At 49.1% G+C, this 15,803-nt stretch overlaps 2 protein-coding genes across 2 annotated transcripts; both read right to left on the bottom strand.

Annotated features, from left to right (window-relative positions):
* Positions 1 to 2,816: 2,816 nt before the first annotated feature.
* On the bottom strand, positions 2,817 to 15,795 carry LOC130830860 (butyrophilin-like protein 1). Its single transcript, XM_057698174.1, is given in 10 exon segments — positions 2,817 to 2,851; positions 6,764 to 6,790; positions 7,836 to 7,862; positions 7,957 to 7,977; positions 8,242 to 8,442; positions 8,559 to 8,840; positions 11,122 to 11,326; positions 11,328 to 11,623; positions 13,240 to 13,334; positions 15,791 to 15,795. Coding segments are annotated over 10 exon segments (1,194 nt in total).
* On the bottom strand, positions 9,990 to 10,460 carry LOC130831417 (ubiquitin-40S ribosomal protein S27a-like). Its single transcript, XM_057699528.1, has one exon. The coding sequence runs from the start codon at positions 10,458 to 10,460 to the stop codon at positions 10,011 to 10,013; it is 450 nt and encodes a 149-aa protein (XP_057555511.1). The 3' UTR covers positions 9,990 to 10,010.
* Positions 15,796 to 15,803: the final 8 nt, after the last annotated feature.

The following is a 15,803-nucleotide window of genomic DNA, read 5'->3' as shown; positions in this document are numbered from 1 at the left end:
CATTAGACTGAGATTCAGAGCTTACTGGGCAAAAGAGGACCATGGACCCCGGCATGTGAAGGTCACCGAGGAGCCACAGGCCAAGGCTGGTGGGCAGGAAACCTCCCACTGGAGCACTGCATGATTCCATGGGAAGCAAGCCTCCGGGACAGCCTGCTGCAATGCCAGACAAATTCTCCAAACGTGAGAGATACTGGACCTGCAGGCCACTGGCTGTCGCATCATAGGATCAAGAAGAAAAGCACCAGACCTACAAGAGAAGCCCTTCCTCTGCCCTGTGTTGCAGCGTCCCCTCCAGTTACTGACATTGTGCCCCACGACACAAGGAGATGTTTATGGGGTTCAGCTCCAGGATTACAAAGCAGAGCAAACACAGGGTGCACTTGGGACCAAGAGGCAGGAAACTGATAACAAAGTTCACACCTTTGACCGTTCAGCTTCCACACACACCATCTTACACACATTTGAATTTCCACATAACAACACCACACCTTTGCCTTCTCAAGACAAAGCTACCCTTACAAGGGAAGAAGTTCTCACCCTTTCTCCCAAATGTGGAGACAGACAGTCCCAGATATTGCATCCACACTGCTATATTATTTATTCCCCAAATGCAATCACAATGCCTTTGACTCTTCTATTACCTGAAGACTATATTACAAACAGAACCTCCAAAAACTTGAATAAAAGCACAAGAGTAAGAAGAGGAGAGAGGAAGAAAACGTATAATAGATACAAATCAACACACACCCATGACGAAAAAGAAAAAACATGCAAGGTTATTAAAGTCCTCTTTCTGTAATTGGTCACAGACCACAATCACTACCCATGATTGCCTTCTTCCAGTTCCCATTCTCTGTCTTCAAACCCAGAACCACAGATCACATTCTCTACCTGGTCAAGTGACCACTCCTTCATCCACAAAGGTCTGAGTCCTTAAGAGTCCTGCTTCATTCTGTGTCCTTTATGTTTACCATTGGACTTGGAAGTACTAAGAGGCAACACACTGCTTACCAGGACCATGCTCATGGTCAAAGCTTTCAGCAATTCACCTGCCTCCGAAAATTCTCTTCTTCATTCACATCTGAATTCTGGTAGCAGTTCTTTTCTTTCCTCCTGATGCTGACACTAAAGAAAAACCCAGATCTTTCTCCTTTATTCCTGAAACAAACACAGGACAAGTTTTCACCAGTAACAGAAATTTACTGAAGTTATAAAAATAGGTGTGTTTCATCCATCCCAGAACAGAAAGTATATAAAGTAAAATGCTACCTCCTCTTAAAAATTTATCAGCCAGTTTTTCCCTGGAAGATTTTGGATGGCAAACTTTTCTGCTCACAGACTCCAGATCCCCACAAATAGAGCTGGAGGCCCACCTTCAGCTCTGAGTTCCCTTGCACTGATTCAATAAAATAAACTCCATGTTATTCTGCAGAGTAATTCAGCCCTCGTGCCCGTTAATAACTGAACAATACATAAACACCATAAAAAATTTTTCATTACCACCAGAAAATTGACTTCCCATAGTAAACTATAGCCTACCCCAAACTAGTTCAGAAACAACCAACTCTAGCTTCTCAAACCTGAGCACAAGGCATGAGCTGACGATCCTCACGACTGCACACCCAGGAGTCTGTCTCCAGAGCAACAGGGCAAGACCCCCAGCCTCCAGGATGCACCTCAGAGGCCTCTGTCACATGGAGTCTGCAGCTCCAGGAAGAGCCACAGCGAGGGGTCCAGGACAGTGACGGGCCCTACAAGGACACAGCCTCAGGGGTGCAGGGGAGTAATGGAGACTCGGCCCCTGGGGGAGCATCAGCACCACAGCCTGAGCTGAACCCCTCCCCTGGGAGGCTCACAGGCTCCTCCAGAGAAGAACTGGTAAGGGGCACAGGGAGCCCCTCAGACCCTCCCACCTTGGAGCAGACAGTCAGGGACACATCTCCTGACTTAATCATGAAGTATGGAAAGAGGGTCTCAGAGAAGGAAGCCTGGGGGAAGGAGAAAATGTGGGAGCCGTCAGTCATGTTGTAGAAGGAGATGTCCCCTTCCTTGTGGTCCAGGAACACCCCCACCCTGCAGGGAACATGCCTGAGGGATAGCAAAGTCTGAGGTACAGTACGGGCACAATATCCATTTTCAAACCGCCCCACAACCCAGAACCCCTTATCTGGGGATTCTGTGTACAAATCTTTCCTTTTCACATCTTCCCTACAGACCCCCAGAGCCCACTCGCTTCCATCTCCATCCCTGATCTCCACCTCCCAGTAACAGCGCCCTGATGTGATGCCCTCAAAGCCCAATACGCTGCAGGTGTCTGATGAGTTCACACTGGAGTCCTTCCAGGCCACACTCGTCTTTTCATGAGAGACGACAAGGTCTGAATGGGCAGATCCTGGATCCAGAGTGACAGGCCCTGCAGAGAAAGTTGCCTGTCGTGAAGGGCCCCCCTGCCCCATAACAAGAGCACAACCACCCCCCAACCCACATTCTCAGCTGCATGGGGGGAAGACTAAGCCCCCTGAGATGAGCGGCTTGTGACTCAAGCTCATAGCCTTCCAAGCAGGAAAAGGATCCACAAGGCTAATTTCAGAATTAGATATGTCACAGGGCCCTGAGGACCAGCCTGGACTTCAAGGACTGAAAAATATTTATTTAGCATCCAATATCAGCCACACCCACCAGCCCCACCCATGTGAATATCAGCACCCCATCCCACCCCATCATCATTGATGGTGCCAGCATCTATATCGCCACTGAGAACTGAAGGAGAGGCCATGGAGGCAGCAGTAGGAACACCCAGAAAGAACACGAAATCACTCACAGGCCTGGAACTTCTCCTTCCACCAATCTACAAGAGAACCACACATTTAATATCAGGGGTTTGCAGGGACTGTACACATTAGGGTGGGTACCTCGTCTACGGAAATTACTGCTGAAGGATTTGTAGGGAAAATGGTTTGGAAACGTTCATTTGACACATCTATTTATTTCACACACACACACACACACACACATACACACAGCCATCCTGCTGCAAACTCCCCATGAAGGCTAAGCCATAAACCTTAATACTCAGGCATTGAGAGGCTGGATACTGACCTAAACAGAAAAGTCTTTGCTATATTTGTCTACCATATTGTGCTTTCTCAACCCCCAAGCCACATATCCATAATAAAAGCTAGGTTTTCCTGAGAAAGAATTGGGGAGATCAAAACTTCTATTTATTTATGAAGAACTGATTGAACTGAACTTGCAGGTTTTCTCCAAGCCATAGGTAGAAAGAATACAACTGGCTAAGCTGAACTTGGAGGATGACTATGCCCCACGAGAGAAGAGAACTCAGTGCACAGCATCAGAGAAATCTGGCCCAGATGGAAGACAATGGAGAGGTTTCCAGGAAGGAAGAGAGATGTTCAAAGAAGGAAACATACAAACACTGAGAAGATGCAACACAAGCGACTTCTCTCATTTTCATGGGGCAGTAGGAACAAAACCATCACTATAGATATGGCAGAACACGAAAATGTTATACCTAGTCATCTGCTTCCCCCAAGAATAGCTCAGAGAGATTGCAAACTGCCAAGAAAACCCCTCTGCAGTAACCAGAACAATGATTCCCAAAGATGTCCCTGTCCTAATCCCAAGAACCTGTGAATATGTTGCCTTAGCAGAGGTAAGGGAGCTCTGCAGATGGGATAAAGATGAGGACCTTGAAACAGGCACATTACCCCGGATTCTCCTGGTGGGCTCAATCTAATCACATGAGCCCTAGTAGCAGAGAAACTTACCAGTCTATACTCAGAGAAAGTCATATGATGATGAAAGCACGGTCAGAAAGATGCTACATTTTTGAAGATTGAGGAATGGAGCCACCAGCCAAGGAGTGCAGGTGGTCTCTAGATGCTGGTAAAGGGAAGAGCCTCCAGGAAGGCACACAGCCCTGCCAAAGCCTTGACTTTAGCACAAAGAGACCTGTCTCAGCCTTCGGAACTGCAGTGCTGTAAGTAACAGGTCTGTGTTGGTTTAAACCATTAAGTTGGTGATAGTTGGTTAGGCGACATATAGAAAACTAATACACCCACATATGGTTGGGCACCACTTGCAGCAGCGGCCCAGGCAGGGGAAGGTGTCTGCAGAGAGCACAAGGATCCCCATAAGCTGCCCAGGGAAAGACGAGAATCCAGAAATGTTCACATGCTCTGGTGAGAGACAGACAGAGGGATGCAGAGGGCAAGGGGAGAGAACCAGTGGGCAAGGGAAGGACGGGGATGGAGGAGGAAGACATATGGTTATCAGACTTCCAACTGGAGACAAATGACCCAGACCATGACCTCCACTGTGGTGGGAGGTAGTCACCAACAATGCCCCCAAAGGACCACATGGGACCTGCCCCTGTGCTTGCTCAGCAGACACCAACACAGAGTCTTCAGGAACAGATAAGACCAGCCCCCCACCCACAGATGAGCACCTGAAATGACTAAAAGGAGACACAGGGATCATGGCCCCCACTGCCCCAAGCCCATGTAATCCCTTTCACCCCCACACTCTGCCTTGGGAAGAAGAAAGACAGAACACTGACCAAAGCAGAGGCTCTGTGCATAGTTAGACTCTGAGATGTCATCAATGGGAGAGCTTTAGTGACTTCAGGTGGGGGGGGTGGATGGCAGAGGAATAAGATTAGAACATCATTGAAAAAATAACATTTCCTTGCATATGTGATGTATAAATTTCTAGCCATCAGCCACACCTATACAGGTTTATTTGGAGAAATTAGCATTTCTCTCTTTGTTGATTTGCTTGTTAGGAAACAAGATCACATAAAACAATTGGGTTGGCTCACGTGAGCTCTTTGAGAAAATTGAGTTTTTAATTGCCTTGTCACCAAGATATTCGTTGACATTCAACTCTAATGTTCCATACAGTAACTGCTGCAAACTACCACAAAAGAAGAAAGAGAAGGGCAAGAGGATGAAGTTGGGCGAACAAGAACAAGAAAAAGAAGAGTAGCAAGGAGAAGGAAAAGAAAGAGAAAACAGAACAGGCATTTAATTTTTGAGACTATAGCGTGCCAAGTACTGTCTTATGCCCTTCAGTACTCTACTCACCTAATATTCATAGCAAACCTTTAACTTAGGAACTGTTTCAATTTTAAAAGTAAAGTGAGATCACACATCTACCCATCTGGGAATCTGTCGATATGAAAATGTTGATTCTAGTTTCATGGTACTGCTTCTCTTTTACAATTGAAGGGATATAACCAAAAATGTTTACATTAAAATACATGAGACATAAATTCAGCAGAAAATGGGAGGATGGCAAAAGAAGCCTAAACAATCATCACAGTGTTGAAAGAAATCCCTGGGATAAGCAGTAAGACTCCTGAGGTGGGTTCTCATACATCTGGTCCCCAGGACTCCTTCAGCCCCTGGCCTCTCCCCGTCTCTCACAATCTGTATTCCTGACCCTAAACAGAAGCATTCCAAGCCAGGAAAGGGCCTGTGACATAGGCTCAGAGGGCACAGATCCTTCACTCACCCCAGGGCTAAAGGGTCCCCTGGACAACCCTCACTGCATTAGGATCCCCCGAACTACACACCTGCCCCAGCTCCTCTGGGAGGTTGAGATGGTCTCATTATCAGAGGCAAACTCAGATCATTACCTGAAAAGGGCTTAAAAATGTAAGTTTTTCTGAAATATTTCAAAGAGGGGTCAAGGAGCCCATTACAATTCAGGCTCCAAACTTTGCAAAGTCTCAGTGCACTTCCCAGATTCACACACCGTGGCTGTGACCTTGGGCCTGTCTTCAATCACTGTCCACTCAAAACCCCTACAGAGCATTTCCCCCACACACTCCTATACTTCCAACTCCTCTCCTTCTCTCTTCCTCCTTGCGGGCTTTTATTCCCTGATTCGCTCCTCCCCCAGCTTCTCTGGGAAATGATTTAACTTCTCTGGGTGTCTCCTTTCAAATCTTCCACATTAAACCTAAAAAATGGGGGGCCCTGTGACCTTCAGACAAATAGAGAATTCTCCTAAAATGGAAGATGATGGCGTGCATAATCAATATGTCACATTTTTCGTTTTGTTACAACAACATGCACACAGGATCTTCCATATAATTTCAGATCTTACACAGACCCTCACCCCAGGAGTCCATAAACATCCCAGAGATTCTGCACCCCAGATGCAGAACACCTGCTCTAGAGCAACTAATTCCTCAGCAACCAATGAGGCTTGCAGGACGAAACTCAGCCTGGACAGGGAGTCAGAGCCTGAGGAAGCAGAGAGAAGACCAATATCCCAGAGGAACAAGAAGAAATGGGAAAACCAAAACTAGAGCCAAAAACAGTAGGCATTTGAGGGCAAGAGGGATCCGGAACCAAGGGTGCCCTTGGGAAGACCTGAGTCCTAAGGAGACAAGCAAGCCTTCTGAAATCTTCCAGAGATGAGATGCCTGATCCACACAGTCATTCCCTGCTGCTGTCCCTCCTCACAACTGACCTCTCCATCGTCACTACCAGTTGGACCAGGTGTTTGGGGAGGGGCTGCTAACCCTGACAGTGCCCTGCAGTAGAGGGCGGGCCAGGATGGAGGCAGGTCTGAGTTCCAAGGAGGAGTCCCTGCAGTCTCTGCATGGAGGCTACAAAAGTGACAAGAGGACCAGGGACACCAACCCCACCCGGATGTGGGGTCCCCTAATGGAGAAGAGGGCAGAGACCAGGTTGGGGAGGGGAGGCTACAGGAACTCAGAGCCACTTACCCACGTACAGCTGGGCCTTCCTCCAGGCTGAAAGGGAACACACCCTGGTGAGACCTCAGCCAGAACAAGCCTGCTCAGCATGAACCCACTGGCCCTTGCCTCCCCTCTGCTCTGCAGGTGAGACTAACAACAGCAGGGGAGAGGCTGGAGAGGAGGCGACCCCCTGCCATGTGCACACAGCGGGTGTTGTGGGAAATTCCCTGGACACAGGTCAGGAAGCCTGCATTACAGGCTGAGTTCCACCACCATCCCAGTGCTGCTGTGTGACACTTGGCAAGTCACTTAGCTGTTCTGTGCCTCATAAACCTCAAAAGTTCTTATTCTATCTGCCTTCAATTTGGCCACTAAGGATCAAAAAGAAAAAAAATACAAATTCTTATATTATTTTAAGAAATAATTATCATATCCATTCTTTTTCTGGCAAAAATATATTTGTGAAATAACTTGAAACAGGAATTATATAAGTAGAGGAATGTGAGGTGAGCTCTGGAGCAAAAGTGACCAATCTGTCTCAGGGAAAATATTTCCAGAGATAAACATCACACTATTCGACAGCAATGACAGCCATACCATCACATTCCCATACATGGTCAGCCCAGTCTTCCCCCTCCCCAACCAATCACTTTTTGATCATCACTTTCAGGAACTGGAAAGAACAGACGCCCTTAGATGGTGTTTTGAAGTAGAGGCAGGAGGTCACACTCCTAAACTTAATCACCCCTGCTTATTTGGATAGTTCCTTCAGTGAAATCTCAGAGCAGCTAGCATTTGGCTTCCAGGTACTGACTGAAAACCAGACGCATTCAACACTAGAAAACTGCCAATGTCGTGGGTCAGTCAGGGTTGGATGAGACTCAGGGTGCATGATAGACCCCGGGAGTCACCATCACACCCAAGCTCCCTAGCCACCCAGATCTGGGAGAGCCCATGCAGCTGGGTTCTGCCTCCCACCAGCCTCCACTTTCGCCCCAGGGAACGGGGTCCACACAGCTGTGTCTAGACAGAAACGAGCACAGAGATGCCTTGTCCAAGGTAGCACAGGAAACCCAAGGACACATGGAGAGTCACTCACCAGCCAGGTAAGCAGATTTCCTCTTGTCTGAAAGGCAACACACAGGAAACAGGTGAGCTAAGAACCAGAATGTCTCCTATGAAGGGGAGGCAGAGAGCTCAGGAGGAAAAGAAAAACTTACCGAGTTCTGCCTGGAGTTCATCTGAAACAGAGTGAGAACAAAGCATGAGCTCCCATCCCTGAGAAAAAGAATCCACAAAATACCACCTCTCAGTGTATAACCTGGAAGAGGTTCCAACTCCAGACCCATGGGAGCCTCCACGGCTCCAGCCATCCACCCTGGATGCCCCAGCCACCTGCTCTGCGCCTGCATTTCCCTGCAGCCCTGGACTCAGGCCCTGGGTGGGCTCGTCCCTCTCAGCGCCGGCTGCCACGCTCGCCAGCCTTGGCCGCTGGCTCGTCTTACCTGTGTCCTTCCGCGCCTTCGCCTTTGTCTGTCGGTCCTCCTCCCTAGCCCGCCGCATCTTCTCCTTTTCTTGCATCTCCCACAGTTTCATGGAATGTTCTCTCTTGGTGTACCATCCAGCCCCAAGGAGCAGGAACATCAGCACAGCCAGGCTCACCGAAAAAGCCAGCTTCCAGGGAGAGGCCCGGGGGAAGAAGGGCTCTACGGCCCCGCCAGAGACCCCGTCAGGACCACCGCCCAGGACAGCCCAGCCCCGCACACTCAGGAACGCCCCGCTCCCCACTCCCGCCCTGCTGGAAGCAGGGAGCACCGCTGACCTGGGATGAACATGGCCATGGCCTTCTCCTGGCCCAGGACAGGGTTGAGGATGGAGCAGGTCACGTTTCCCGCAGAGCTGTCTCTCACCACCAGAGCCGCCTCCACGCTGAACAGCCCTTCAGCGTCCTGGGCGTGAGCCTCGGAGAACTCCAGGAACTTGCCTCCGCTGAGGTCTCTCCACTGCACCTGGGGCTTCGGGAACCACCCCAAGGCCGTGCACACCACGCGGACCCCGTCCTCCTCGGGCCCTGTGATGCGCACCTGAGGGGCAGAGCCTACACCTGCGGGAGACAAGATGTAGAGGCCAGGGAGGGCCTCTGGGTCCTGGGGACCCCAGCAGTGCCTACGTGTGCACAACTGCAGGGCGAGCCCTTCACCTTGCATGCCAGGGGCTCTGGGGGCAGGCTGCTCCCCGCAGACAGTGGCCCTGCCACAGGGAACAGAAGGAAGGAGCATGGGGACCTCCAGGGGCTCAGAGGCCTGGGGCTCTTCTCCCCAGTAATGCAGGTGGAAGGGCTGATGCCCAGTGGAAACAGGAGGAGGAATGGGGTCCCAGGTCTCATCCTTAACCTTGACTCCCCTCACCTCACATACTCTCCCACAGCATCTGCTTCCACACCCACTGCCTCTCTTTGTAAATCACCACCGAAATTAGATCAGTTGACAACTCTACCCCTTGAACTCCCCTTTCTTATATTCACAGATTCCTCACATGCACTTCAAACTCAAAACTCCAGAACTGAATACATGTTTTTGCCCCATCAGTAATAGATTGATTATGAGCATATTCCCAAATCTTCACTCCTCTTTATATCCAGCTCGCCCTCGGCCACATACTTGTCTCCTCTTAACACCCTTCCTCCTGACTCACTCCCACCAGCCATGAGGACCCCGTGTGTGCCTAGGACACACCAGCCACACACCCACCTCAGGCCATTAACATTAGCTGTTCCCTCTCCTTGGAACTTGCATCCCCAGATATCCAAGGTGCTAAATCCCTGCCTCCTTTGAGCCTTTGTTCAGTTACACATTCTCCATAATGACCAGCCTGAGCCACTATGCACAAGGGTGAGTCAAAAATTATCCGCACTCCGATTATATTAAAACTTTCTATAAATTCTACTGCCAGAGTGTGGATAATTGTTGACTCACCCTTGTAATACTGCAGCTGCCCTCACTCCCAACCCACATTCTGGATCCCCTTCCCCAGTTCTACTTCGCTTCTGCTTTTTTGTTTTTTAATGTAACCATTTTAGACTTTATGATGAGGATATTATTTGGGGATTAAATTCCTATGGACATTAATTTGCAAGGATAATTAATAATTGAAGTTCTTCAGAAATTAATTAAGTGAAGGATTTATATTCAAATTTGGAAAATCTGCATTAACACTGTGTTTTTTTTTTTAATGTTAATTCATTAGTTCATGTCTTTCATTAACCAACATACGATTATTTGCCTTCTGGTTTGTTGAAACAATAGGTCAGACAACATTTGCCACAATAATGTCTGTCAAAGTGGCTGGCCATAAAAACTCCAGCACCACATTCATCTGAAGGGCACTCCCGACAAAGGCGACTGATTTTGCCATTCTCATCCACCTTATAGTATTTCAGGACAGCCAGCTTAACAGTCTTTCTCTTATGCTTGTTTTTCCTGGGAGTGGTGTAAGACTTCTTCTTCCTTTTCTTAGCACCACCACGAAGTCTCAACACAAGGTGAAGAGTGGACTCCCTTTGAATGTTGTAGTCAGACAAGGTACGTCCATCTTCCAATTGCTTGCCAGCAAAAATCAGCCTTTGCCGGTCAGGAGGAATTCCTTCTTTGTCCTGGATCTTGGCCTTTACATTTTCTATTGTATCCAAGAGTTCGACTAACAGGGTTTTCACAAAAATCTGCATCTTGATGGCAGTTCCACCACAGATGGCAGATCCGAAGGGAATAATTTTAATTGCGTTATCTAGTCACAGAGCAAAACTCTGAAGAATTTTTTTTTATATACTGAGAACATTTAAGATCTACTTTTAGCAACTTTCAAATATACAATACGGAATTGGTTTTTTTAAGTGCACAATTTGATATTTTTTCTTATTAGTAATGTATATAAGGAAATCCCAATCTCCCAATTCATCATATTAAAACTTCTATAAATTCTGCAATGAGAATGCGGATAATTTTTGACTCACCCTTGTAATACTGCATCTGCCTTCACTCCCAACCCACATTCTTGATCCCCTTCCCCTGTTCTACTTCGCTTCTTATCCTCAGCATTTATCACATGCTAAAATCATGCATAACTTATTTATTTATTATGATTTTCTGTCTTCCACTGGAGAATATAAACTCACAAGAAAGGGGATCTTTGTTAGGTTCTCTGATGCATGCAAAGTGCTTAGAACAGGGCCAGACACATAGTAGGGAGTCTATACATTTGCATTTAATGAGTGAATGGCTTAATCAGCCTCCCTTCCTCAGGTAATAAATGCGGGGCTGAGTTACACCCTCGAGGTCCCTCCCAACTCCAACACCCCAGGATTCTGAGCTGTTACCCAAGTCACCAACCTGCCACCTTCAGCTCCATACTGGCCTCTTTATAGAAGCCTCCCTTTCTGAAGAAGCAGGTGTACAGCCCATTGTCAGAAGCCTGGACGTTGTGGATACGCACAGCAGCCACCCCCTGGTGGAGGAAGTCTCCCACCAGCGAGGTCCGCCCTGCGTAGCGAGCCATCTGCTCCCCCTCCTGCTCCTGTTGGTTTTGATAGATGAACAACAGCTTCTGAGAAATTGGAGCGGTACCACCTCAGCTGCATGTCCTCTGCACTTATGGCCGGATACAGGGAGCAGGGCAGCAAGGTATCTCCGCCCAGCACTGCCACAGTGGGATCCAAGGGGCCAATCACCAAGAACTCCTCTGTGGACACAGACATAGGAATGAGAAAGGAGAAGAGACACAGACCAAGGGCAGGGAGCACACACCATCAGGTGGGAAGGCCCTGGTGTTGGATGAGATGACCGCTGAACTGATGGATTGAGCTGTGATGACTCTGAATCTGGGCAAGATCTTCTGATCACAATTTTGTGACCCACAAATGATTTCAAGGAGAATCCCTCATCCTCCTGTGCTTCTGGCCCCAGACCCTTCTGTGAAGGACACTAAATAATTGGTCTTCAACTTCAACTTGATGATTCTGCAACAGATCTTCATGAGATCTGGTGAATCACAACAGGCAGGGACCCCTCTACCCCCACTAGAGCTTCTGATATAGTAGGTCTGGGGTGGGCCCAAGGATGTGCATTTATAAACAATTACCCGAGAGGCTGATACTGATGTTCCAGGGACCACACTTGGAGAAGCACAGCTCTATCCTGCCCCCCACCCCTTGGACAGGACTGAACCCTGAACAAAGACAATACCTGTGGTCTAGGACAGAACTCCTTGATCATTCAGCCACATTCCAGGAACTCCTCTATTCCAGCCCTAACTTTATCATTTGTGGTTATGACTTTCTCCACGGCTCAAGTATGCACTAAAAACTAGATCCAAATGCTATTTTCATTAAAAAACCTTCCTTCATTCCTTCACTCTTTTCACCCACAGGACCTCATATTCACCCCCACCTTTATCTTGGCCTTCTGAGATCTGGAGGATGGGCCACAACATGACCCTTCTGCAGGACAGCCCTGCTGGATCTCCAAACAACGACTTCTCACTCCTGAGCTTCTCAGACCTGGCCTGAGTCACCATCATCTCTCACCTGGAGGCAGACAGCAGACCGGCCTCCCTGTGTCTTCCTCTCCCCACTCCTATGTCTGCAGCTCTTCCACCTGGACACCATGTCCCTACTCTGCTCAAAGCCTTGCCGTGGCTCCTCAGTCCCCCCTCCCCCGGGGACCACAGGCCCCATGGAGATACCCCCAGGGCCTCTCTAACCCCAGCTCTTGCTTCTCTCCCTCTTGCTCACTCTGTTCCAGCCACACTTGCCTCCACAGTTCCTTGAGTATCCCAGGCACGTGGGCAGCTTTGCACTGGCTGTTCTCTCCTGCAGAAAACCTCCTTCCAAGGGAACCCTCACAGGCTCACCCACCCTCCTCCAAATCTTTGTTCTCATCTCACTGTCTCACTGACCACCTCACTGAACACACTGCTGGCTGCTTCCCACCTCCACACCCCGGACTGACCCCCCAGTCCACCGCTCAGCTTCACCAGCACAAACTTCCTAGTATAGCTGTTTCTTGCATTTATTATTCATGGCCTCCTGCTAGAGTGTAAGCTCTATAAAGAAAGGGAATCTACCTGGTTTGTTCCAGAACAACACCTAACACATTCGACCCTCTGTAAATATATGGAAAATGGAATGTATTAATGAATGAATAAGTGTTCGATAGCATAAAACCAGTAAACAAAAACTGAGGTGAAAGGTATTATCACATTTTTAACAGGTGACTTTTTAAAACATCATAGCTCCTCATTGGACAACTGTCAATGTCTCTTGTCCTTATTTAATGGTTTAGAGACTCTTCTTAAATATTTAATTACAATTACTGATGGCAGAGGCATCGTAAGTTTTCTAGAGAAGGGACTCCTCAAAAAGCCATCCACTCCTGATGGAGAGAACCAGCCCAGCTCTCAGGGATCCACACGCCCAAGAGGACACAGGAAGGGGGTGGGGACACACTCACCTGCGGACCAGCCAGTGGGCAGCTGGATGAGGAGGAGCAGGGAGGGGAGGTGGCAGAGCACAGAGCAGCTGGGGAGATCCTCCATGTCCTCAGAGCTGGAGAGACAGGGCAGGAGGCAGGGCCAGCCCAGAGCTCTGGGGCCCCAGAGGGGAGGCAGGGCTCAGCACTGGCAACAGTCCCCCCCGGAGCACAGCCCCCCTACTGGATCCCTGTGCTGATGAGCTGCTGGGCCCCCCACACACAACCCTGGCACCAAGAAAGCTCTGACCCCGGGCATCTCCCACCCCTGTAGGAAGCCTCTGGGGCTAGACAACCACTGGGTTTGCTTGGGAAAAACACACTCCTTCCCTTCCCACCCCAGTGGCACCTGCAGCACAGCCCACTCTGCCCAGAAAACCAGGTGCTTCTTTTCTCTGCACCAGGGCCCCGGGGTGGAAACATCCTCCATCTCCCCATTATTCACAACCACCAGGGACACCCCGCACAGAGGCCCAGACTCAGGCCCCTCACCATGAAGGACAGGCCAGCTCCCACTTGCTGTCCTTCTCTCACCCCGAGAGTGACCGGGAATCCCTCAGAACCTCAGAGACAAACTGCATCCTCCTCAAGGAGACTGGGAGTCCATCACAGGCACCCTGTGCCGCCTCTGTTGCTTGTTTCCTTCACCTGAACTGCAAGCCCCCCACCCAGCCCTTTCCTGTGAAAGACCAAGGACACGGCCCTGCACCAGGTGCCCAGGCGGTCCCCACTGACAGCTCAGTCCTCATCCCCGCCGTCTTTGGAGAAGATTTCTGCGTCAGAGTAGAAGATCCCAGTGGAAACAGAGCAGCCAAGGAGATAAAATGAGTTCTGGTCAGAAAAAGACCCCCAAATGACTTGGTGTTCAGAGTGGGGGAGGAGGCAGCTTAGGGTCCTGGGAAGGACAGATTCTGGGGGCAACTGCTGAGTCCTCCCCCAAGACAAGGCCATTGTCTGTGTAACTACATTAGTTACGTTTCTCCACCTTCTCGGCCTGCTTCCTTATCTACAAAATGGGGATATTAACAGCATCTAGATCCCAAAGTTTTAATGAGAATCACAAGAATTTGTATTTGTAGAGTCACAACATGTAATTAGAACAAGGTCTGGTCCTAGTAAGGGCTACAGAAATGACGCTAAACTAAATGAATGAAGGTACAACCCTCACTGTGCTTGTCCTGGGTCTTCCTAGAGCCACACATCAAGAGCCCCCACCCCTGCCCCCAGCCCCACCACACGCTCAGCCCCCCGCTCCCAGCCAGCTGCTCCCTGCTTTCTCTTCTTGGCCCACAAGTGTCTTCAAAACCAACTTACCTGCTTCGAAAGGCTGGGACTTCTCAAGTGTCTCTAAACTCAGCAGCATGAGAAGGTTCAGGGACCCCAGCAGATCCCAAATCTGCCCTCACGGTTTGCACCTGAAGTTAGTCCCTCACAGCCCCAGACCCTGATTCCACATCCACATCTGAGTTCCTCGTGTCTGAGGGGCTCGTGGCTCCCGGGAGGCGGGAGAAGCAGCAGAGCCTGGCACAGGTTGTAGGGGTGTCTGCAGAGACAAGACCAGGGGACCCCGCTGAAGTGATCCCGGACAGTTGAGTCCACCCTTCTCTGGTTCCTTCCACTATTTGAAAGTGAAACTTGCAAAAAGGAATCCCAGCAGACTCTGCCCTGCCCTCTGCACAGTCACCCCCGTTATCAAGAAGGAAACAGCATGATTAGAGCAGCAAAAAGAGAGTAGATACAAGTAAGCTGAAACCATGCTGAGGGGGCAGATAGACACACAGACTCAAGAACCATAATTTGGACAAGTGCTACACTCCAGGTTGGCTTCTGACCTTGGAAGTGGGGACTGTGTGTGGCACAGCCAAGACGAACACCTAGCCCCTGGCCTGGCCTGTCTATACCAGCTGCTCACTACTGACATAATCAATGTTTCCTGGTAAACTGCACAGGGATACAGCCCCCAGAGTCTCTACTTTCTTTTTGCCCCCAACAGATGACCCAGGAGCTCCCCACAACCTAGCAACCCAGGGCTTAACCCCAGGCCTCAGGAGCTTCCAGGACCCTGGCCCTGCCCACACTGAATGGACAGTGCCCTAAGGCTTGTTAAGATTTTGTATCAGCCATGGCCTGGATGCAGCCATTCAGACCCCCTCCTTGCCAGGCCCCAGTGAACTCCAGGGAAGGCCCAATTCTATGGGGTGCAAAGAAAAACCAAGGTGACTGGCTCTTCCTCTCCTGCCCCTTCCTTCCTACAGTTTCCTTATCTAGTAAAGGGCACCTGTGTTCACCCAGTTTTCTCTGCCAGAAACTCGAGGGGCATTCTTTGTTGTTGTGTTGTTGTTATCTGGTTTGGGGTTTTTTTATTTTTTGTTTTATTGAGGTATAGTTAATGTGCAATATTATATGTTACAGTTGAATTTTAAAGGTTATACTCATTTATAGTTATAAAATATTGCCTATATTTCCTGTGCTGTACAATATAGCCTCATAGCTTATTTTATACATAGTAGTTTCTACTTCTTACATCACCTACCCCATATTGCCCT

The sequence above is a fragment of the Hippopotamus amphibius genome, chromosome 11 (genome assembly GCF_030028045.1).
Source record: "Hippopotamus amphibius kiboko isolate mHipAmp2 chromosome 11, mHipAmp2.hap2, whole genome shotgun sequence".
Taxonomy (NCBI): domain Eukaryota; kingdom Metazoa; phylum Chordata; class Mammalia; order Artiodactyla; family Hippopotamidae; genus Hippopotamus; species Hippopotamus amphibius.
Note: the sequence above shows the minus strand (reverse complement) of the source record. Positions and strands in the feature narration are given on the sequence as shown.